The sequence below is a fragment of the Camelus dromedarius genome, chromosome 19 (assembly GCF_036321535.1).
Source record: "Camelus dromedarius isolate mCamDro1 chromosome 19, mCamDro1.pat, whole genome shotgun sequence".
Classification (NCBI taxonomy): Eukaryota; Metazoa; Chordata; class Mammalia; order Artiodactyla; family Camelidae; genus Camelus; species Camelus dromedarius.
In genome coordinates this window covers 22,346,206-22,369,746 of record NC_087454.1, presented here as the reverse complement: position 1 = coordinate 22,369,746, position 23,541 = coordinate 22,346,206, and the positions used below count along the sequence as shown (strand labels likewise).

The 23,541-nt window shown below is 38.0% G+C and overlaps 1 protein-coding gene across 6 annotated transcripts in view; it reads right to left on the bottom strand.

The window, feature by feature from the left end:
- Nucleotides 1–21,715, bottom strand: part of BLTP3A (bridge-like lipid transfer protein family member 3A) — a 55,719-nt gene extending 34,004 nt beyond the window's left edge. For 2 of the 6 annotated variants that reach the window (XM_010994511.3, XM_010994514.3), the window contains exon 1: nucleotides 8,506–10,035. In XM_010994511.3, coding sequence (XP_010992813.3) covers nucleotides 8,506–8,555 — 50 coding nt within the window. In that variant the 5' untranslated portion in view covers nucleotides 8,556–10,035. Of the gene's footprint in view, nucleotides 1–8,505; nucleotides 10,036–19,018; nucleotides 19,912–21,408 lie in introns of those variants that run through there. The other 4 variants (XM_031434891.2, XM_064476404.1, XM_010994513.3 and 1 more) reach the window with 4 other exon arrangements.
- Between the last annotated feature and the right edge of the window lie 1,826 nt (nucleotides 21,716–23,541).

Genomic DNA, 23,541 nt, shown 5'->3' with positions numbered 1-23,541 from the left:
TTATACCCAGTAGGTACCATACATCTAATTTCTATAGTGTTCTATGCAAAATCTAACTCTATTTACAGCTCCATATAAAATATATGCCATTTTTCAAGCCTTGAAAAAGTAAAAATGTATGAGAGTATGTTAAATTTCATCCTAACCTTGCCAGTATTTAGGGCAATATGTTTCAAACTACGGAACTCTAATCATGAGGGTGGAATCACTTTGGTATGTTTATTTTAACATGCAGCTTATTGGGCCATACCCGATACGCTGAATCACAATGAGGAACGGGTTAAGGAATCTGCACTTTAACAAGCTCCAGGTGATTTTTCTTTTCTCTAATGCTGAAGAATGGTTTAATTTCAGGTTTCAGTTAGCCACTTAAGATGACTCAAAGAATGGAAAATGAGAGTCTGCAGATAGAAAAGAAATGCATAAATTCATTCCTCAAGAACAAAATTTCAAACTCTATTCTTATATAGCTTAATGGTTAAGAGCACAGGCTTCAGAGTCAGATATGGGCTCAAAACCTGTTTCTCTTACTTACTAATGCTGTGACATTGTTTTTGTTTTTTGTTTATTTTGGGGGGAAGGTAATTAGGTTTATTTATATTATATTATATTATATTATATTATATTATATTATATTATATTATATTATATTAATGGTGGTACTGGGGATTGAACCCAGGACCTCGTAGGTGCTAAGCACGAGCTCTACCACTGAGCTATACCCTCCCCAACTTATTAATGCCGTGACTTCAGAACAAACTGACCAACCTCACAGAAACTTTGGGATTAAAAGAGCTAACTAACATATATTAAATACCTGGCATTTATTAAATGCTCAATAAGTAAATAGTAATCATTATTATTTCTGGATTCTATTGTCTCTCCCTTTAGAAAAGGCTTAAATTATTATCTTAAAAAAAAAAGGTTTAGAAAGCTTAGATTATTATCCTAGGACTCAGGTTGTCTTCAAGAGACTTCAGATCTACCTTTCTATCTCAATGTATCATCCCTCATTCCCAGTATGCCCTTTTCTATCCTTTCAACTTGTGTATCTAAAAACTGAAAACTGAACAAGGTTAAAATTGAATTAATATTCCCCAGAAAGCCTTCCTACTACATCCCACTCTGGCTCCAAGAAGAGATTTTCATCCTTTGTAGCTCTAGTACTAAGGGATCACTAGAGAACAACCACGGATAGGGAATAAAAATATCAATGAAGCTTGTCAAAATCCAGTTTGTAAAGGCAAGGTCAACCAGTTGAAAACAAAAGGCCTACAGGTAGTAACCAGCAGAATTCTATGGACTTTGTAGCCATGTCATCTGGCAAATGACAACATTGACTTCTTCAGGGTAGTTGTGTGGAGGAGAGAACTCTGTGCCCCACTTTACCCTGAGAGTAACCAGGTGGATTTATGTTCCTGATTATCATGGCAATGACTGCAAGTGTGTGAGCACCAGCCAGCCAGGACTGGGACTAACCTCACTGAGGACTGCTCACCAGCCTATTGGCATAATGCCCTTGTCAAAAGCACTAACACAGAGAAACAACCAGAAAAGCACAAGACCTAGAAGGATCCATCTACCCCGCCCCAAAGTGGGTAAGTCCCCAGACGAGAATTGATATTTTCAGGTATTACACATTAGAATAAGTAAATGAGAAGATAAACTTCATTCCACTATATAATTTTGACTTCTAAGAGTAGAGAATCTCTCTACAGAGATTACCTTTTTCAATCTCTGTCTAGTCATACAATCTCTCTTATCTTTTGTCCCAGATGTTTTTACTCTGCCTGAACATATAAGAATGATGATTTAACATCTTCTTCTAGGCCACCACTGAGCAGGGAGATGGACACACAGCTTCAAATAATTGTCTGTCTTTTTACTTTATAGGTTAGGCCATATCAATGTCCTTTGGTCAACTAAGAAAGATAATTTATTTTGTACACACATGGGGAAAAGCCTCATCCTCTGACTTGGACCAGCAGAGCCAAACTACTAATGATAATGACAACATTTTACTTTGTACCAGACACTGAACTAAGGAATTTTAACATCTTATCTCAATTAGTCTTCACAATACCCCATATAAGGTATGCATCATTATCCTCATTTTAAAGAGGAAAATCATGATGTTGAAATGTGAAGTAATTTGCACAAGGCGACAAGGCAGGAAGAGGCAAAGGCAGCGCATGAACCCAGCTCTGCTCACTGGACTGTCTTACTTCTACTAACGTCTTTGCTTACTATCGTGTTCCTCCAAAACACACCTGGCACAGAATGAATTTATAAGGTATCTCAGAAATGGTTGGAAGACATCTTTTCCCTTTTTACAACCTACCATGGACTGCTTAACCTGTGTAAGAAGAATAAATCTAAGTTTTGGGGGTAAAGTTATAGTGTAACTCCATCAAATACCTTTCTGCACTTCACCAACCCAATCAAATTAATAAAGTCTTTCTTAAGTATGCCCAGGGCTAAATCACCATCATTGTAGCAGTAATGTCCAGTCTCTACCAAGACACTAGAGGTTACTGTGCCATCAGCTCTGCAATCAAATATGCAAGTAAATAGGTAATCATCAAAAACTGAACAGCACTAAATGACTAAGGGTTCTTTAGTTATGCTCTAAGGACTGCTTATGGTACAGGCAGGTCTGCGGGTACACTATGGGCTGTTCTCCCATAACAGTAATAATGATACAGATTTGCTTTTTCATTTATCAATTTACTATTAGGAGTCAACAAAATTACCTAATTAGCTTCTAAAAAATGCATAAGAATTCCTCAACTGGTTTTGTCTCCATTTTATCATAATAACAAAGAATAGGTAAAAAGGTGATCCATGAGGCCAGTTGTTACAGGAGAGGTTTGTAGAGGTTTGCTCAACCAAGGAAATCACTGATCTGAAATCTAATCTGAAATTAGCCAATAATCCCTGGCACAAATTTCATTCAGCATTTGTGGTCCTAATAGAGGATGACATCACTGAGTCCAAGGGTGGCTGAAAAGACTAATAGAAGCCTGCTATTTATTCCACTTCAAGTATGTGGGAAAACATTTTCTGGCCATCTGTTACTGTTAACAGAGCATAGAGGCTAAGATGAAATCAAGCTGGAAAAACACATTTTGATCAGGTTTCATTTCTGCCAGAGGATTGCAATCTGCCAAAGAGACAACAGAGAAAGGCTCTCAGATATCTTTGTGAAAATATACCACAAAGTTGGGAAGTAAGAATTCCAGATTTGCAGATTCACAGAATTTCAGAGTTAGAAGGGATCTTAAATAATCACCTAGACCAAATCTATCATTTGCAAATGGCCAGAAAGTTAAATGACTTGCCCAGGAGTCACAGCTACCCAGTGGTAAAGCTGGGATGTAGTAAATGACAGAAATGGGACTTAACCCAGCATTCATTCAACTCTCCCACTACCCTGCACCCTATAATTCAGTACCTTCACTGTTAATTATACAGTCAATAAATTGTCACAGTCTTCTTCACAGCCCCCACAGAAATTTAACCCTCACAGGAGAAGTAAATATGTCCACAAATACACGTTGCGTCCTTCACTATTTTTTTCACTAAGGTGATAACAGCCCAGGCCTTGGCTTCTAAGCTTCCTATCCAAATCCACATCAAAGAATCTTCACTGCTCAGCCGTACCAAAAGCTTTTTGCAAAGCCTTTAAGCAAAAATGTAACACAACGCTGAAGCAACTGATTTAGATGCAGGACCTCAAAGTTATCTAAACAGAACATCTCAATTGCTGAAGTAGCTAACATTATTCCATCCTGATAATCTTCTGGTGTATGCCATTATATTGTAGAGGTTTGCCCTAAAAACTTGTCAAAAAAACTTCTGCATGAATAGATACATGCCTTTCTTAGGAGACAATTCTTTCCTTCTAGATTTTTGTTTACAATATTGGGTTTAATTGTTTTTGTTATTTTAAGTGTAATGTATACACAGTGACTTATTTCTGAAGTTTCTATTTCGTTCCACTGATCCATGTACCCATATGCCAATATCATACTATCTTTATTGCTGTAGCTTCATTTTAAATCTTGAAAGTAGGTAGTATAAGTCTCATTTTTTTTTCAAGATTATTCTGACCATTCTAGGTCCTTTTGATTTCCATATAAATTTTTTACTCAGCCTACCAATTTCTGTTGGGAAAAAATAATACAGCTAAAAATTCTGAAATTCTGATTGGGATTGCATTGACTCTATAGCTCAATTTGGGGAAATCTGACATAATAAAAATGAGTCAGCTTATTCTTGAACACGGTATACATTCAAGGTATGGCATATTTATCTAGGTCTTCTTTAATTTCTCCCAGCAATGTTTTATAGTTTTCAGTATAGTTCTTCTTCTTTTTTTTTTTTTTAGTATACTTCTTTTCTTCAATTTATTTCCACATATTTAATGTTTTAGATTCTATTGTAAAGGAAACTTTCAAAAATTTTTCTAGTTGTTTGCTGCTAGAAGATAAAAATAAAAGTGGTATTTTTACACTGACTTCATATCCTGCAATCTTACTAAATTCAGTTACTAGCCCTAGTGGTGGTTTTGTAGATTCCTTAGGATTTTCTATGCAAACAACTGTATTATCTGTGAATAGAGATAGTCTTACTTCTTCATTTCCAATATTTGTCACAATTGATATTTATATACTGTTCTTGTATCCTGCAACTTTGTTAAACACACTCATTAGTTTTAATAAATTTTCTTACAGAAATCATAAGATTTTCTACATAGACATTATCTACAACATCTTTGTCAGATTTTTTGTTACCTGGGTTTTGATTCAAATATTAAACAAGTTGGGAAATGTTTATCTTCTTTATTTCCTAAAATAATTTATATTAAATGGGTAGTATTTTTTCCTTAAATGTTCAATGAAAATCACTGATAGAACTATCTGGGCCTATGGGGGGCCCAAGTTCTTCTGACTGAGGATTCTTCCCCCACCAAAAAAAAAACTATCTGGGCCTAGAGTTTTGTGAAAAAAGTTTTGACAACAAATGCAATTTCTTTTATAGATTACGGTTACTCAAATATTCTGTTTCATTTTGTCACTTCTGCTAAGTAATGTTTTTCAAGTAATTTTGTGCATTTCATCTAAGTTGTTGGATTTATTGACAAAAGACATTCATAATGTCCCTTAATATCTGTTTCATATCTGTAAGATACAGCTATATCTCTGATAGTATTTATGTTTTCTCTTTTTTCTAGATAAATCTTGCTAAAATTAATTTTATTGATCTTTAAAACAAAAAGATCATTCATTTTCTCTACTGTTTGTCCTGTTTTAAATTTCACTGATTTCTACTCTTCATTCTTCCTTTCTTCTACTTACTTGGGTTTATTTCCTCATCATTTTCTACTTTCTTAAGTTGAAAACGTCAATCATTGATTTAAAAGTTGTTTCTAGTCTAAGAACTTAAAGCTACACATTTTCCAATACTCATGTTATTTGCTGCATCCCACAAGTTTTGATATGTTGAATTTTCATTGTCAACTAGCTAGAAATACTTTCTAATTTCTTTTATGGTATCTTCTTTGACTATGAGTTATTTTAAAATATATTTAAACTATTCCAAATTGAGGGAGTTTTTCTAGTTATTGTTATTGGTTTCTAATTTAATTCCACTGTGGTCAGGGAATATACTGTGTAAGATTTCAACATTCTGAAATATTTCAACATTCTGAGACATTTTTATACTTTAATATATGGTCTATCTTGGTGAACATTCATGTACTTGAATGTGTATTCTGCAATTGTTATGTGTAGTATTCTACAAACATCAGTTAGACTAGGTGATGCATAATGTTATTCAGATCTTCTATATATTGATTTTTTTTCAGGTTGCTCTATCAACTACTGAGGGAAAAGTATTAAAAATGTCCAACTATGATTTTGGATTTGCTCCTTTCTCATTTTAGTTCTGTTTTTGGTTCATGTATATAGCTCTTTCATTAGGTTTATACATATTTATCATTATTAAGTCTTTCTGGTGAATTTACTTTTACTATGAAATGTTTCTTATCTCTAGTAGTAATCTTTGTCTTGAAGTCTAATTTGTTTGATGATAATACAGCCATTCCACCTTTCTTGTGCTTACTGTCCACATGGTGTACCTTTCTTCATTCACTCCCTTTCAATCCATTTGTGTTTATCCCTTTTGTATCCAGTCTGACCACCTCAGTCTTTAAATTGGAGTATTTAATCCATTTATATTTAATATAATTATTGATACTGGTTGGGTTTTGGTTTGCCATTCTACTACTTGTTCTATCTGGTTTTCTTGTCCCTCTGTTTGTCCCTTCCCACCTTCTTTTTAGGTTAAACTAATACTTTTAGATTTCATTGTAATTATCTTATGGGCTATTTAGCTATACCTTTTTGCCTGTGCACGTGTGTGTGTGTGTATGTGCAATTGCTCTAGGAATACAATATGTGACCTTGATTTAATCAAAGTCTACTTAGAATATTGTGCTACTTCACATAAAAATATAAGAACCTGCCATTCATCTCTTGTTGTCACATGTATTACATCTACATGTTATAGACCCACAATATAATGTTAAACAATCTTGTCTTTTAAAAAATTTAGAGAAGAAAAAATATGTAGTCTTTTATATTTACATTTCCACTGTTCATTATTCTTCCATCTGGTGTCACTTCTCTTCCATCTGAAGAACTTCCTACAGTACTCTTACAGTACTGCTAGAATTCTCTCAGTTTTCATTTGCCTAAAAATGTCTCTTTTTCACCTTCCATTTTTAAAGGACATTTTAGCTGAATATGGAATTCTAGGTCGTGAGTTTCTTTCAGTATTTTAAAGACATCATCCCATCATCTTCTTGCCTCTGTTGTTACTGATGAGAAGTCAGCCATTATTTTATTCTTTTAAACAGAGGTACTGGGGACTGAACCCAGGACCCTGTGCATGCTAAGCATGCACTCTACCACTGAGCTATACTCACACCCCAAGCCATTAATTTATATTATTGTTTTCCTTATGTGATGAGGCATTTATCTCTGGCTGCTTTCAAGTTTTTCTCTTTATCTTTCATTTTCAGCAATATGACTATGATGTGCCTGGGGTGATTTTCTTTGCCATCTATCCTGCTTGGGGTTCACTGAGCTTCTTGGATTCTATAAATCTGTTTTTCACCAAACTTGAAAAATTTTAGACATTATCTCTCCCTGTTTGTAAACTCCTTTGAAATATCATTCATATACCATACATCCATCCATTTAAAATGTATAATGGTTTTTAGTATATTCCCATAGTTGTGCAACCATTTGCTTAATAAATTTTAGAACATTTTCACTATCCTATTCAAAAAAAAAAAAAAGAAAGAAAGAAAACCTATACCCTTCAGCTATCATTCCCAATCTCCCTAACCCTTCCAAAACTAGGCAACTCATTCTATTTTCTTTCTATACAGATTTGCCTACTTTGGACATTTAATATAATGGAGTCATATAATATGTAGTCTCATAACTAGCTTCTTTCACTTAGCTTATTGTTTTAAGATTCATCCATGTTGTAACATGAATTAGCAGTTCATTCTTTCCTATGGCCAAGAATATTCCATTGTATAAATATACTATATTTTGTTTATCCATTCATCAGTAGATAGACATTTGGGTTATTTCCACTTTTGGAATATTATGGATAACGTTACTATGAAGATGCAAGTACAAGTTTTTGTGTGGACATATGCTTTTATTTCTGTAGGATATATACTTACGAGAATTGCTGGGTCAAATGGTTAACTGTTTTACTTTTTAAAAAAGGAACTGCCAAATTGTTTTCCAAAGTGGTTTCACCATTTTACAATTCTAATAGCTGTATTTGAGAGCTCTAATTTCCCCACATCCTCACTGTCACTTGTTATTATCTGTCTTTTTTATTATAGCCATCCTAGTAGCCATTATGGTTTTGATTTGCATTTCCTTGATGGTCTAATGATTTTGAATATCTTTTCAAGTGTTTGTGATCATTTATATATCTTATTTTCTTAATCTTTAAAAAAATTTTTTTTTCGTGGGGGGAGGTAATTTGGTTTATTTATTTAGTTATTTATTTAGTTATTTATTTAGTTATTTATGGGGGTACTGGTAATTGAACCCAGGACCTCATGTATGCTAAGCATACACTCTACCACTTGAGGTATACCCTCCCCCCATTTGTATATCTTCTTGAAGAAATATCTGTTCAGATACTCTGCCCATTTTAAAATTGGTTATTTGTGTTTTTAATATTTTGTTGTCAGCCATTATTTCCTCAAATATTTTTTAATGTCTTGTTTTAGTTATCTACTGCAGCATAACAAATCACTTCAAACTACTGCAGCATAACAAGTCACTTTAAACCTAGTGCCATAAAACAGTAAGCATTTTATTAAGCTCACAGATTCTGGGCATTAGAAATTCATTCAAGGAACAACTGGGATGCCTTTTCTTTTATTCATGATATCTGGGGCCTCACCTGGGAAGACATGCATGCTGGGAGCTGGGATCACTAGAAGGCCTCTTCATTCACATGGATCAGCCCTGAGCTGGAATGTCTCACAGGGTGGACTCAATCAGGACTGTTGACTGGACATCTACACATGGTTGCTCCATGTAGCTTGGATGTCATTTCCACCCACATTCTGTTGGTTACAAGTGAGCCACTAAGGCCAAGAGAAAAACATATAACACAGTAGATATTGTTGCAGCCATCTTTGAAAGTACAATCTACCAGATGTCTTATTCTCTCTCGTTTCCTTCTAGGATTCCAAGTACACATATTTTAATATTGTCCCATAGTCACTGATGCTCTGTTTTTATTTTCCACTATTTTCTGTTCTTCAGAGTAGATAATTCCTATTGCTCTATTTTCAAGTTCACTGACACTTTCTGTAGCTATCCTTAATTGCTGTTGAGCAAGTCCAATATATTTTTCATTTCAGATACTGTACTTCTAAGTTCTACATTTTACATCTGGTTCTTTTTATACTTTCCATTTCTCTGCTGAGATTCTCCATCTGTTCATTTATTACTACCAAGTTTGTTTTAAAGTCCTTGTCTGGTCATTCCAATATCTGAGTCATCTTGGGCTCATTTCTATTAACTGCTGTTCTCTGGACAATGAGTTATATTTTTCTTCATTGCATATCTAATCATTTATTATTGTATACTGGATGTTATTGAGATTTTGGATTCTGTCAATCTTCTTCTGAAGAATTTTGTTCTGTTGAGCAATTAACTTGGCTAGATTCATACTCCAAACTCTGTCTCCTGCAGTGGACAGAAGTTGATTCTGAGCTCAATTCTTTCAGCTTTCAACCACTGCCTTTTCCAGGCTCCATGGAGTCTTCTCCCTATGCATGTCAAGGATTTGGACAGAGTTTTAAAGTAGATTTTAGGGCTCCTACTTCTGTTGCTTCTTTCTGAGATGTATCCCCTTATTTTCCTCTTATAGCCCTGAACTCCATCCTCTGACTCTCCAAGCTAATAAGACTGCAGACTTTTGCTTGAGCTCTATCCATCACCCACAATGCAAACTGGGGAGTATCTTCAGGCAAAAAGTTGTATAAATGAGAATTTTACCCAGAGCAGTTCCCATCTTTCAAGTTCTCTATCAGTTTCTACCTGATTTGGCCACTTTCCAAAGTCTTCAAGTATTTGCTTTTTACATACTGTCCAGAGTTCATAATTGTTATATGAGTGAGGGTTAGGTTAATACAAGATATTCCTATATTACTAGAAGTAGAATCCTTTTCTACTAGCTCTCATTATATTCTCCCCACAAAGCAACTATGATATTAGTTTCCAAAAATAAAGATGACCAGATGGACACAAATACACCTTCTCAGTTTAGGGCAATAAATGATAATAGATAAGTTATCTTCTTGGTCTGCTGGTGAAGTGCTTATCATAAAATTTTAAAGCAATCTAAAAATGTATAAATAGAAAATGACAGGTCACTATATAGAAGTAATAATTATGTATCTAGATAGATGTGTAAAATAAAATTATTCTATATATACTCTTCTAAAACTTCTTTTCTTCCATTAATAATATATCTTGGGCATTTTAAACTATCAAAAAATTTAATGCTTTTTAATAATAGAAGAGTTATCTACAAATGATACCCCTGTATAGATTTACTATAATTTATTTAATAAAGTCCCTGATTTCTCCTTTATATTAATTTCATTAAATAGCCTTGTAGGTTTTTTTTTTACTTGTTTGATTCCTTCTGTAGGATGAATTCGTAGAAGTGGAACTGCACATTTTACATGCTGACAGAGATTACCAATTTCCCTCCATAGATAAGACACTGATTTATACTCTCAACAATTATAACCAATTGCACAAATTTCCCCATATCTATGGTAGCTTGGTAATTTGAAGCACTCCCATTTATCTTACTCCCCATCCCAATATTAGGTCATCCAATATTCTGGAGATTCTAGAGAAGTTCTCTTTCCTTAATTCTCTCTCTCTCTTTTTTTTAACTGGAGGTACTAGGGATTGAACCCAGGACCTTGTGCATGCTAAGCATGTGCTCTACCACTGAGCTATACCCTCCCTTCTTTCCTTAATTCTCAACAGTAGCCCTGATGAACATTCTAATTTTCTCCTCTAAGCCTGGAGCCTTGCTAAACACTAGCCTGCTTAGTTGAAGTCATAATATCCTGTCTGGTTTGAGTCAGTCTTCTTCTAGAATTGAACACTTGTAATTTGGCCCACCACCAAGGGTTCAGGCATGTAAGTAAGGCAGGTTACTTACTGATTCCTCTTATTGAGTGTTAACATATTTGACCATCACCTGGAATTATGGCTGCAATTTCTTATCCATTCTTTTCTACACACCCTTGTATTAATCATTCTAGATTTAAGACTAAGGTAGTTGGGGGAAGGGTACAGCTCAAAGGGGAAGGGTATAGCTCAGTGGTAGGGTGAGCACTTAGCATGCATGAGGTCCTGGGTTCAACCTCAAGTACTGCCATTGAAATAAATAAATAAACCCAATTTCCCCCCACACACACCCCCAAAAAAGATTAAGTTAAGGGTCTTCTCATCAACTGTAACTCAGAGATGTCTGCCTCTCTTAATTCTTCACCCATTCAGTTCTCATAGTGATTGGGTCCCAGATTCTTTCTCCTACACTGGTCTTGAAGATATTACACCTCATGACCCAAGTTTTAGCATGTCTCACTTTATTAGAAACATTTCTTGTCATCCTACCATATTCCCTTTAATTTTCTTTACTTCATTGTCTTGACAATTCCCAAACTTACATAAAGAATAGGAATTAATGAAATCTGAATATTATATTTCTAATTTTAAAACTTCTGTTCTTGGATTAACCAAAGTGAAAGTACACTTGCTAATGCTCATAAAAGGAAGACTTATTCCACTAACGGGCATTGTTGGTTATTCACTATTGAATGAGAACAGATATTTATTCATGATACAGCCTCAAACAGATATTTAGAGAAAGGTAGCAGGTAGATTATTTGAGCTTTGAAAATTGCCCAAAGAGGAAACTGAGGAAAAAGGAAAATCGTACCATATACTGAGGTAGTCCTTAATTTTTGAGCAGAACTAGCCCTAATTCTAACCAACAAATATGCTTATTTTAAGAGGCACAGACTGCTCAAAATAAGCTTTTTGACTTTGATGGTAAAAGAAAGCCCTGTCAAACCTTTGAGTAGTTTCCCCTACAGAGATTATTTAATGGACAAATACCTAAGGTATCAGCACATTCAACTAAGAGTTACTAGGTTCAAACCAAAAAAAGTAGCTGTGAAGGATACAAAGACGAGTTTAAAATATAAAAAAAGGTCTCTAACCCTAAGGAAAACTATGAGCTAGAGCTAGAACTGTGTCATTTAGATCTGTGTTCAACACAAAGTCCTGGATAAGGATGCTCAATCAATGTTTATTGATAATAATAAGAAGCAAATAAATGGTAACTGCCAAATAAGCGGAATGAACTAAGGATTATATCCAATAATCCATCCACATGCTTTCACACATTGCAAATCAACTATAATATGTCTGATTATCTAGACACGTTAAGCCAGGTTAAAAGTGTCATCTGTAAACACAGAAATAAGTATATCTGTGAAGCCGAGGTAGAAGGCATACCCTTCCCATTTGTGATAATTAGAAAATGCAAGGTTTTTAAAATAGAGAGATTAGTACATTCTAAAAGTCCTATCTAAAAGCTTTTATAATAAAAAACAATATCAGGAAAAATTAAAAAGAAAAAAGATCTTTCTCTGAAAACAAAAATTTTTTTAAAACAACAGCTAACATTTCATAATTGCTTACTCTATTCCAAGCACTATCCTAAGCATTTTGTTATACATTTTTAATTAGTTTATTTTTCTCAATGACCCCATGGTATAAAAGACTACTGTCTCCAATTTATAGATGAGGAAACCTACACATAGAAAGGTTAAATAACTTGCCCAAGGTTACAGAGCTAATAAGCTAGGGTTTAAGATTAGGCAGTCTGACTCAAGAACTTGCAGCCTGACCTACAGTAGACCATATTTCTGACTTTTAACAAAGTCAACAGAGGTGAAGTTCAGAGAAGTTCCAGTTGCCTCAGACCCAGATAAATGGCAGCAGAGAACAAGCTGAGCCCTATCCGGATGCCCTGGCACAGTATACAGGCTTCTGTGATCTAGCCCCTACCTTTCCAACATCATTTCTAGCTGTGTTCCACCCTTAAACTCCACATTCCAGTGACGCAGAACCATATGCAGTCTCCAAAATGCACCTGCTGCTTCTCAGCTCAGTATCAACTCATGCAGCAACTTCTGCCTGGAATCACCTTTCTGCCCCGGACTGTCTGTGCCCTCTAGCTCCACAGATACTTCTGAATACTTTACTGGGCTTATTGTTTCCAGGTCTGTTTGTCTCTATAGGCAGTTAGTTCCCTGAACAGGAATTTTGTCTCATTCATCTTTGAGTTCCTGGTGCCTGGCATACAATGCAGATGGTCAATAAAAGTTTCTGGAAAGAACTAATGAACAAATGGTCTCAGAAACTGGGTCCTCAAAGACAGCCGAGGGCCTGGGGCTAGCTGAGGGGAAGGTGAGACTCCGTATCTGAGAATGGCTGAGACACCACCTGGAGCTGAATATGCAACCTTCTTGCAGTAAACTTTCCTCAAAGAGGCTGAGGAATCTCTCTTGTGGGCTCAGAGAACTAAGGAGCCACAGCCAACTCCACCTGAAAAGGAAGGGAGAGAGCGGGGGTTCTGCTGAGATTCACCAAAAGGATATCCCACAATACACTGCCAGTCCCCTAACTTCATATCAACCTCTGTTGAAACATTTCCTCAAATGAAATGAGTTCCTGAACACCCTTCTTTCACACAGGTTAAAAAACACAGATTTCAAAAAAAGAGACATAGAGAGAGAGAAGGAAGAAAAGAGAGGAAGAAAAACAAACAGATTTCTCTTAGAAAAGGGAAAGGCATATTTTCAGCTCTGTCTGGGAAAGCACTCCACCAGATGGCGGGAGGAAGTCAGCTTAAATGAATTTAGGCAATCCCTATCTGCATTTTCTACATATCAGAACTCCCAACTTTCAAATGACTCACACATACCACAAACTGCTGCCCAGACCCCTGCCCCATTCTCACTGCCACTGCAACAGAAACCATTTTTGGAAAATAAAAAACAAACTCAGAGTTTCCAGAGTATCTGTGGATTCAGAAGCTATAAAAGTAAGAGTAGCTTAGGGGAGTTGACCCTGTAGGACATATTACGAATTAGAGTTGATCTAATTAGGGTAGCATTCCTGCCCCCAAATATGTTCTGTATCCTTGCCTTTGACTTAGCTGAAATCAAATATCCTAAATAATTAGGAATTTTGGTGAGAAAGGAAGGAGAGCAGAGCATACAGGCCGAGGGTGGGGTGGGGGATACAGTAGCAGAGGACTGAGGGTAGAATCGGGGCAATGGGTTACATAAAAGGAGCCTTAGGAGGTGGGAAAGAGACATAAAGGAGAGAAGACAGGGTATATCAAAAGCAAACCTCAGCTGTTTCAGTCTAAGTCAGCAGTTCTCAACCCTAACAGACTCAACTCTATGAGTGGCATTGCCAAGAATGACAACATTGTCTAAAATAAAGTTCAAAACAATCTTCTCCCATATTAGTTGCAGTCCTGGAACATTCACTGTAGTTTAAAGCTGTGCAATACTTTGTGTTTACATGTAAATAGGCTTATATAATCTAAACAGGCAATTCACCTCTGTAAACATCTAACAAACTTTCAGAAGTCAAAAGGATCAAAGGACAATGTTCCTTTGTGTGAAACTGTTCTGCATACAGCATGACGTCAGCATCTCCAGCCCACTCATTAAATGCTGGTTACACCCTTCAATCACAACCAGAGAAAAAGTCCTTGCTGAAATACAATGATTTCAATGATCTAAAAGACCTTACTCCAAGAACAGGAAATAAAAAACCTTCTTCTCCTTCACCTCCCTTCCTCCTTCAAATAGTTCCCTAACAACCAACATCCAGATTTCCATCCAGTGAGCTTATGTAATATATAATTAACTCACTATGGCTTTTGTGGGATAACTGGGAACCCATTCAACATTCACAACACTATTTCTACTACTGGACCACACATTCCAAATTTCAAACTTAGAAACAAATTTTGAGAACATCACACTTCCATAAGTCAGAGACTTAAATACACTGACCTCTCACCATCAATGTTCTCATGCTTTAAATGATGGGCTGACATCCAAGCTACATATGACCAATGCACTATAAAGTGTGAGTACACATACAAAATGATCATTACTGTGGACAAATAAAACGTCAATCCAACAAGTAATTTATAACAAATCTAGTCCTTATTTCTGTGGCAAGAAGGTACAAACTACAAACCCTTTGCCTAAATTAGTAATGTGTATTATTTTTACACTTGAGTTTTTCCCTTTACTATAGATATTGATTGATTCTACTGCTTATAAATATTGGGAAGTGTTCTTCAGTATCTATCAACAGTACCAGTAGCACTTGCTTTATCACACAAACATAAAAGGTCCCTTAGTGATACTGGGTGAGTTGCATTCCCTTGCCCTTCTGCTCCCACCACCCCCTACCCACCACCACTCTAGTCTAAGGTTCCCTGAATTACAACCATGGACTCCCACTCCACACACTTTCTCCTGCACCCACCTCACCAACTCAAAACATCCTCAAACTCTCTGGTTTTCAAAGTAGCCAAAGGACATAATCCCTGACACATGGAGGTCACAATCCAGTGGGTGTAAAGAATTGGGCTGTGATAAAAATAATCTTTTTTTTTTCTGGTAATTAGTGCCATACTTACAGATTATTCAACCAGGTAACTAAATGACCTCTCATTTTTTTTTCCACTCTGAGAATACAGTATATGATTGTGCAATCTTAGACTATGAATAAGGAAATCCTACAAGGACCCAACTCAGTGTATGCATTTTTGCTATCTCACTTACACTGAGGTCAAAGTTTACCCTGTAGTATTCCCCAATAAGAAAAACTGATAAACAGGACCAGCCCTTGTTTCTTTCCCTCCTTAAGCACTGATACAAAGAGCATTCATCTCTACCTCCTGTATTAAAATATTAAGAAATATAATTCTTAAATATCTAAAGAATTAGACATTTGGGGGAGGGTATAGCTCAGTGGTAGAGTGCATTCTTAGCATGCATGAGGTCTTGGGTTCAATCCCCAGTACCTCCATTAAGATAAATAAATAAACCTAATTACCTACCCTTCCAAAAAATAAAATAAAAATTAAAAATAAAATAAAATAAAATAAAGAATTAGACATTTGGATAAGTTACGCAGTTAGTGACCTCTCTTGAGCAACTTTAATAAGTAAAGATAAACAGTAATAGTCACTATTGAATATTTTTTCAGTATTTATACATTATTTCTAATCCTCAACACAACAGTGTACATTATTATCCCACATTTTACAGATGAGGAAACTGAAGCGTGGAGAAACTAAAAGACTTGCTGCACACCAGTTTACATGTAGCAGAGAGAAAATGCACAGCCACTTCTTGGAATCTGAAGTCATACTTTTTTCTGCTACAACGACATGTCTCTCAATCGATTTTTCAAAGCAACTAATTTCATTATTTGTGAACCATACAATAAGCTTTGTATGTCAGATACATATGACAGTATTGCTTTGGAATTTTTATTGCTTATAAATGCTACTTTTAAAGACACAAGACAACCATTTTACGATAAGAGAAAATCACCCCTGGAAAGGTGTAAAGATTATAATACAAAAACTATGAAATTCAAATTTTGGTTTCTCTAGTAAAGATAAAAAGCTATGCTAATGGGGTGCCAAGTTTACAAAACAGAATGAAATTATTTAATATCCAGGATAGTCTGAAGACCAAATATTTAACAAAAACTCCTAAAGAACAGCTTCTCCTTTCTCTTAATGTACATGACTGTTACTCTGATAGGAAGCAGAACATCAGATCCATTCCAAGTAAGAAATATTATGTGTTAATGGTTACAAATTACCCTAATTATTTTCATTGAACCTGCCTAATTTGAACATTTCTCCAAAAAAGAGCTTATGTTTTCAAGGCTGACAGTTGCTTGTGACTAAAATTTACAAATAGATCAGAATTTGAAAATTAAACAGAGGCAAAAATAAAGTGGCCATCTGGTTTACCAAAGATGAAGTAAAGACATTTTCAAAACATATCCACCAGAATGGCTAAAATGAAAAAGATGAAAAATACCAAGTGTTGGCAAGGATGTAGAGCAACCAGAACTCTCATCCACTTCTGGTGGAAGTGCAAATTGGTTACAGCCACTTTGGAAAACTGTTTGGCAGTATCTATTAAAATTTAACACACACACATCCTACAACCTAGAAATTCCACTCTTACGTATATCCCCAACAGATATGTATACATTTGTTCACCAAAGGATATGTACTAAATGTTCCTAAAAGCACTATTCAGCATACCCCTAAATTCAGAAGCTAACCAAATGTCCATCAACAGTAAAATGTATAAATAAATCGAGGTACAGTCATAATAGAATATTATACAGCAATGAAAATGGAAAATGTATAAACTGATGCAACAATAGGGATTAATCTCACAAAAGTAATGTTGAGCTAAAGAAGCCAGACATGAAAGCATACATACTATATGATTCCATTTATATAAAGTACAAAAAAAAAAAGACAAAATTAATCTTTGTTGTTAGAAATCCAGGCAGTGGTTACCCTTTGGTGGAGGTAATGCTGGAATGAGACATAAGGGGCTTTTTGGTGCTGGCAATATTCTGTCCCTGCCTTTGGGTGCTAGTGACAAGGGTATGTTCAGCTTGAAATACTCAACCATGAGAAGCATTATAGAAGCAGAATGATTAAAGAGTACAGCTCTGGAATGGGAGTAACTGCATTTGAATCTCAGTCCCATCACTTACTAGTTATGATTTGGGGCAAGTTATTTAACCTCTCTGTGCCTCATTTCTCCATCTATAAAATGGGCCTAACATCTCCCTCACAGGGTTAGTCTGAGGATTAAATCATCATAAGACTTGTTAAATGTGTGAATAACAGTTGGCTATTACTATTAAGTATTTGCTAAGTAAATAAAAGCACTTATTTTAAAGCAACACAAGACGAGGAAGGAAACACAGACATGATTTCACTGTTACTAGAAAACATGTAAAATAATCATTTGGGAAATAAAAGTGATAATAAATTAAGCAAAATGTAAAGGGGCATGACCTGGAAGCTGAGACTAGACCTACAAATCTTCACCTAAACAGACCGTGGGCAAGCAGTCAGCCTCTATGAGCCTACAGCTCTCAACTGTCTCCTGGGGGCTGGCCCAGATGATCTCCTCAGGATGATGAACAATAATGAATGGTGCCACTCATCAGGAACTAAGAGGGCTGAGCTCACAGTCAGGCTCTCTTACTCTCCAAAAGGACTATGAAAACTTCTTTGCCTCTGAATTTACCCTATGTCATGTTTTTTAAAAAATCTATCATGTCCATCAGCCATGTCTCCGTCACTCAACGTCACATTTCCTTCAGCCATTTAGAGTAAATAATTAAGACTTCTTGATGGGTTTCTAAAAGAGCCAATTGGGTGGGTTGCTGTCATCCATACCATGGTAATGTCCCAAACTTCTCTGTCCATGTTACAATAGCTACTCTTTATTAAACCCTATTTACATGCTAGGCACTAGAATATCCTCAATTCTCAAAAAAAAAATCTGCTAGGTATGTAGTATTCTTCCTTATTCTCATGTTTTACAGATAAAAAAACTAAGGCTCAAAAAGGCTGCCCTGTTCATTAAATGGCAGAGCTGGAAGGTGAATCTAGCTTGTCTGACTCCAGAGAAAATGCTCTTTCCCCAAGCCACAGTGGTCCCCTGACTTACTTTACAATCAGTCATATTTCTTCTTACTTGTATAACAAAAGGTCATTCTTTAGCTAAGGTGATCTAAAACAAAATCAAATTCAGTGAAAAATCAATTTTGGATAGTTTTTTAAATGATTACTTTTGTTTCTAAGTAAAGGTCTCCTCCTGGGTCTATTTAAATGAATTCTGTACACTGAAGTTATTTATATTCTACAGCAGCCATCCAAACCACAGATTAAAGCCCTTATAAGACGTTTATACTTCTTTCCTGCTGAATCTCCAGTGCCCAGATCACTGCCTGGCCTAGAGTAAGCACTTAACAAAACTATCTCAAATACTACCTCCTTCAAATCTTGTTTACCAAAATACTCTACTAAAAAGCAGGATGCACCACAAGACACTTAAATATCTGAAACTTCATGACCAAAATTAAACATAATATGCAAGTCACTGGGATAGCCTTCATGATGTGAGACCCTCCTCCAGGTAAAGTGGCATTGTCAACATCAGCAACAAGTAATCATTAAACACCTACAACTATTCATTTAATATAGTAACCCAGTATACCTTCTCTTCTCTCTCTTTCCCCATCAGGTTTGGCAAGCCACAGAAGCTAGTTCCCCTCCAGGCAGGCCAGCCTCTATTGGTGTAGAAGAGACCATACAGAGACACAAATGTCACACATGATTAGGCAGCTTTTCCAAGTTAAACCCCCCTTATCAGACCCATGTCCTACCATCTCTTCCGGGAGCCCTGAAACTGCAGCTCTGAATAACCTTCTCCTCCTCAGTCAGCCACACAACCCTGAGGAAAGAAATTTCTCCCAACATCTGTCAGAACTATTCCTACTTCATCTAAAAGAGATACTCTGTTCACTGAGGAGTCACTAATGTGTCAGTATATACTATCAAAATTTTTCTTTAAAAATTCTATCTTCATAGAGAGTACACAGAATATGTGTGTCCTACCAGGGACAGTGCACCAGAATTAGGAAGTTGGGTTTTATTTCTCTACCTGACCTTCCACTACAACTTGGGTAAATCACTTATCCTTCTAAGCTTTAGCTTCTTCAGCCATAAAATGAGGGGTTGAACTATCAGAAGTTATTTATGTAATTCCAGGATGCCTTATGCCTTAACACTATAAGGTTCTTAAATCCCCAAGCCCGAGAAACTTATATAAAAAATTACCCGCTTGCATATGTGGATTTTTCTGACAAAGTCTATGGCTTATATCAAATTGTCTCACAAGTTGCAGCCCCAAAAATAACCACAACTCATGTTTTATTGAGCACTTACTATATACTAGGCAATGTGCTTAAACACAGTGCTATGTTAGGTGAGATCATCTCTAAACCCTAAAATTCTCTGAATCTATGTTCATTCAAATTAATGGTTTTCCTTTAGTTAAATTTCTGTTTCATTTCACAATCATTAGTCATACACTATAGTCTTTACACAGGACAACCAAACTCATGGAACACCCAAATGACTGTTCCCTGAAAAAGAACATATTAGGGAGTTAAGTAAAAGGTCCAAAGGCACTTTTAGCTCTAGCTTCCAACTTGCTTTTACTTTTAAAACATGGTGTGGTGATTAACCAAAAGATGTATGGAATCTGACTAACTAAAATCTAAAATCAAAGTAACAGTAAATATGCCAGTGTCAGTCAGAAAAGGGGATGCAGTGGCGGCCATACTGTCTCACATACCACTCACCAAGGCAATGAGAAGACCAGGGAAGATATATTAGTGCAAGGCCTGGGTCCCCTGTTCACTGGCTTCGCCCCCCTATTCTGGCCTCCTGAAACCACTGATCACTGTGGAGCCAAGGCCTGGATCACTCTCCACTTGTGAGACAAAGGCTAGCTAAAGGTATTAAGGCATTACCAAGCCTCTCCTGGAATAAGGAATTGAAAGGCTAGCTTCCAATGTTTGTGGACACCAGTTCTGATAAATCTACAATCGTAACACAGGGGTAAGCAGTCACCCAGTTACAACCCAACTGTTTTGCCCGTCACCTGGTTCTGGTCCAGATGACTTCGGGGACATAATATTGCTTAATAAATGGCTGCAAAGCAGAACTGGACGTCATTAGTTCTTTTCACAGGCTGTCAAAAAACCTCCACATCTTAAAAGGAAGGTTGTTGAAACTTTACGCCCAACTCTCATGAGCTGTCTCCATTTAGTCTGTGTTAACTAGAAGAGAAGCAAAGGAGGGAGAAAGGAGATCGGAGGAACGGCGGTGCGTGCAAGGATTTTTTCAAGGGTGATGCAACAGGGTCAGCCAGACGATAAAGAGGAGCTGAGAGCTTCTGGGAAGGAGAAACCAGTGTCGGAGTTGGAAATCTGGTCGTCAAATGGGTTATGCAGGACTGGGTCACAGGGTTACACAGAACCGGCCGGGGATGAAGGGTCTACTCGGGAGAGGAAGGCCATGGAGGGGATGGTGGGCGGATAAAGAGGCGGACAGAGGACCCCGAGGTAGGGGCAGCGGGTCCAAAGCGGAGAGAAAACACAGGGGGCGGGCAGGAAAGGGTGAAAATCGTGAAGGCCAAGGAGTGACGGACAGAAGGCCCGGAGGACAAGCAAGGGAGGGCAGGGTGACCTACTTGCCGGTGTGGTAACTGAAGGTGGGAGCAGCCGGTCAGGAGACCCTTGGGGTCGGGAGGGACGGGGGGGGGGGTCTGTTAGGATGGAAAGAAGAGCCTGGGGCACCCGCGCCAGGGCAGGGGAGCCGGGTCCCGGAGGGCCCAGGGCGAGGGAAGAGCAGACTGGTGACAACGGTCGGGGCCACTGGAGCGGAGAGGAGGCTGTCCGTCTCGAGTTGAGGAAGGGATCGCTACTGAGTTCGGGCTCGGGCTGAAGAGAGTGAGGCCCGACCGGCGCACCGCGTAAAGGAGGGTGGAAGGGTGAGGAGGGGCCCGGAAACGCTGGGGGCCGGCGCTGGCGCTCTCACCGGGACAGGTGCTTCAGGATCTGCTTCTTAATGAGCCCGGCCATGCCGGAGCCGCGGCCCGCGTGGAAGGCAGGCTCCCAGCGGTGGCCTCCTCAGCCGCGGAGAAGAGGCGGCCCCTCACCTCGCCGAGTCGCGGGGACCGGATACGGCCACCCCAGCCGCCTCCATGGCGCTCTGCCGCCCCTACCCGGGCGCCAGCAGCTCCACCACGATCCCACCCACCCGCGCGACGACGCGGAGATCTCGCGCCGCCAGCCCGGCTCGCGGAAGCCCGGGACACGCGCTGTGTGGAGTGCGCGCGGCGGCGGCGGCGGCGGCGACGCGCGCGGCGAGGGGCGAGAGGCGGGGCGCGGCGGGCGACTGGCAGCCTCTCCTTCCGCCCTGCCGTCTGCCTCTACCGAGCGAGATCTGAAAGGCTTCCCCTCTCGACTGCCAGAGGATCACACCCCCGCAGTCGCCTTAAAGCTTCGGGCGGGGAAAGGCAGGATGTCTGTTTGTTTGGGGGTTGTGTGTGTTTGTTTGTTGGTTTTTTTTTTTTTTTGCAGGAATTTGCTAGATAATTATGCACCTTTTGGTCCGCGTCTCATTTATTTCCCTCACATTTTCACTCATTATGCATTGAACACCAGCTAACTACTCCAGTAGTCAGGCTGGGGAGTGAAAAGTAGTCTCAAGGATCTCACAGGCCCGTACAAGCACTGCGCTCTACTGCTTTATGCTAGATGAGAAGGGGGAAGCCTCGTTATCCTCTTCGTGCCCCTCTTAGCCTCTACCTGGTTAACCAATAGGTAAATGTTTATTCAACACCTAAGAGGTGCACTGCGGAGGAACCCACTCAAATGCTGGAGGCAGCAGAAAATGAGACAGTAACTTTAAATTCCCAAGGGCTTTAGAGATCAACTTCGTTTTGAAAATAAGGACACTGAAGCCCAGGGAAATAGTTGAAAGAGCTTGTTCAAGATCTCAGCTACTTAGTGAGACAAGACTAGAACCCAAGTGTTCTTACTGTAAGACAGTACTATTTCCACTTTATTTCGTCCATACACTTTAAATGGTAACCCATATGTCCGGGACACCTGAGAACTCTGGCAAAGGTGGGAAGTTGAAGTTTTCTGGACTTAAACCTTCAAGCAAAAACCTGAGCAAAATACTCCGAGGAGACAGGCTTATAGGAAATCTGACCACCAGTTAATTTTAAATTTATTCATTCTTGTGCATAGTTAATACATGAACATAATACAGAAATCAAGGTAAGTCTCCTCCCTCCCAGTCCCTCTACCATTCAATTATTCAGTTCCCTTCCCCTAAACAATTGTTACCTGATTTCAGAGATAGTCTAAGCATGGTGAATCGTATAAATGTTAGATTTTTAAAATAAATGATCAACAGACAATGCATTCCTATGCCTATCCCTTATATTAAGTTCAATTTCCCCCAGAACTACCCCCACCTGCCCCAATTACCTTTTTAAAAGGGAGCACTCTGACATGAATATTTGATCTTCAGGGACCCACAAGTCCCTAAAGTTGTGTTCATTTTTTAAAGTCTATTTTCCGTTGTTTAGATTGGGTATTTGTATTGTTCTATCCTCAAGTTCTCTGATTATTTCCTGTTACTGATTGCTTACTGTTGAGCCCAGCCCATCCACTGAATTTATTTTATTTGGAGGTTCCACAATTTCCATTTGGTTCTTCTCTATATCTTCTATTTCTTTGCTGAAATTTTCTATTTCTTCATTTGTTTTGAGCATGTTCTTAATTGCTCACTGGAGCACTTTTATGATGACTGCTCTAAAATCTTTGTCAAATAACTCTAGCATCTTTGTCTTACTTATTGATTGCATTTTTACATTCAGTTTGAGATCTTCTTGGCTCTTGGTATGATGAGTGATTTTAGATTGAAACTTGGATATTTTCTTATTATGTCCTGACTCTGGATCTTATTTAAACCTTCTGTTTGCTAGCTTTTTCTCACAATGATCTGGCAGAAGAAGGGGGAAGGTGCCCTCTTGTTACTGTCAGGTGGAGACAGAAGTCCAGGTTGCCTAGTCAGCCTCCTTGGACACCCAGGAGAAGGGTTACGCATTACTGCTGGGCTAAAGTTTAAGTTCTGGCTCTCCAATAGGCCTCCTAA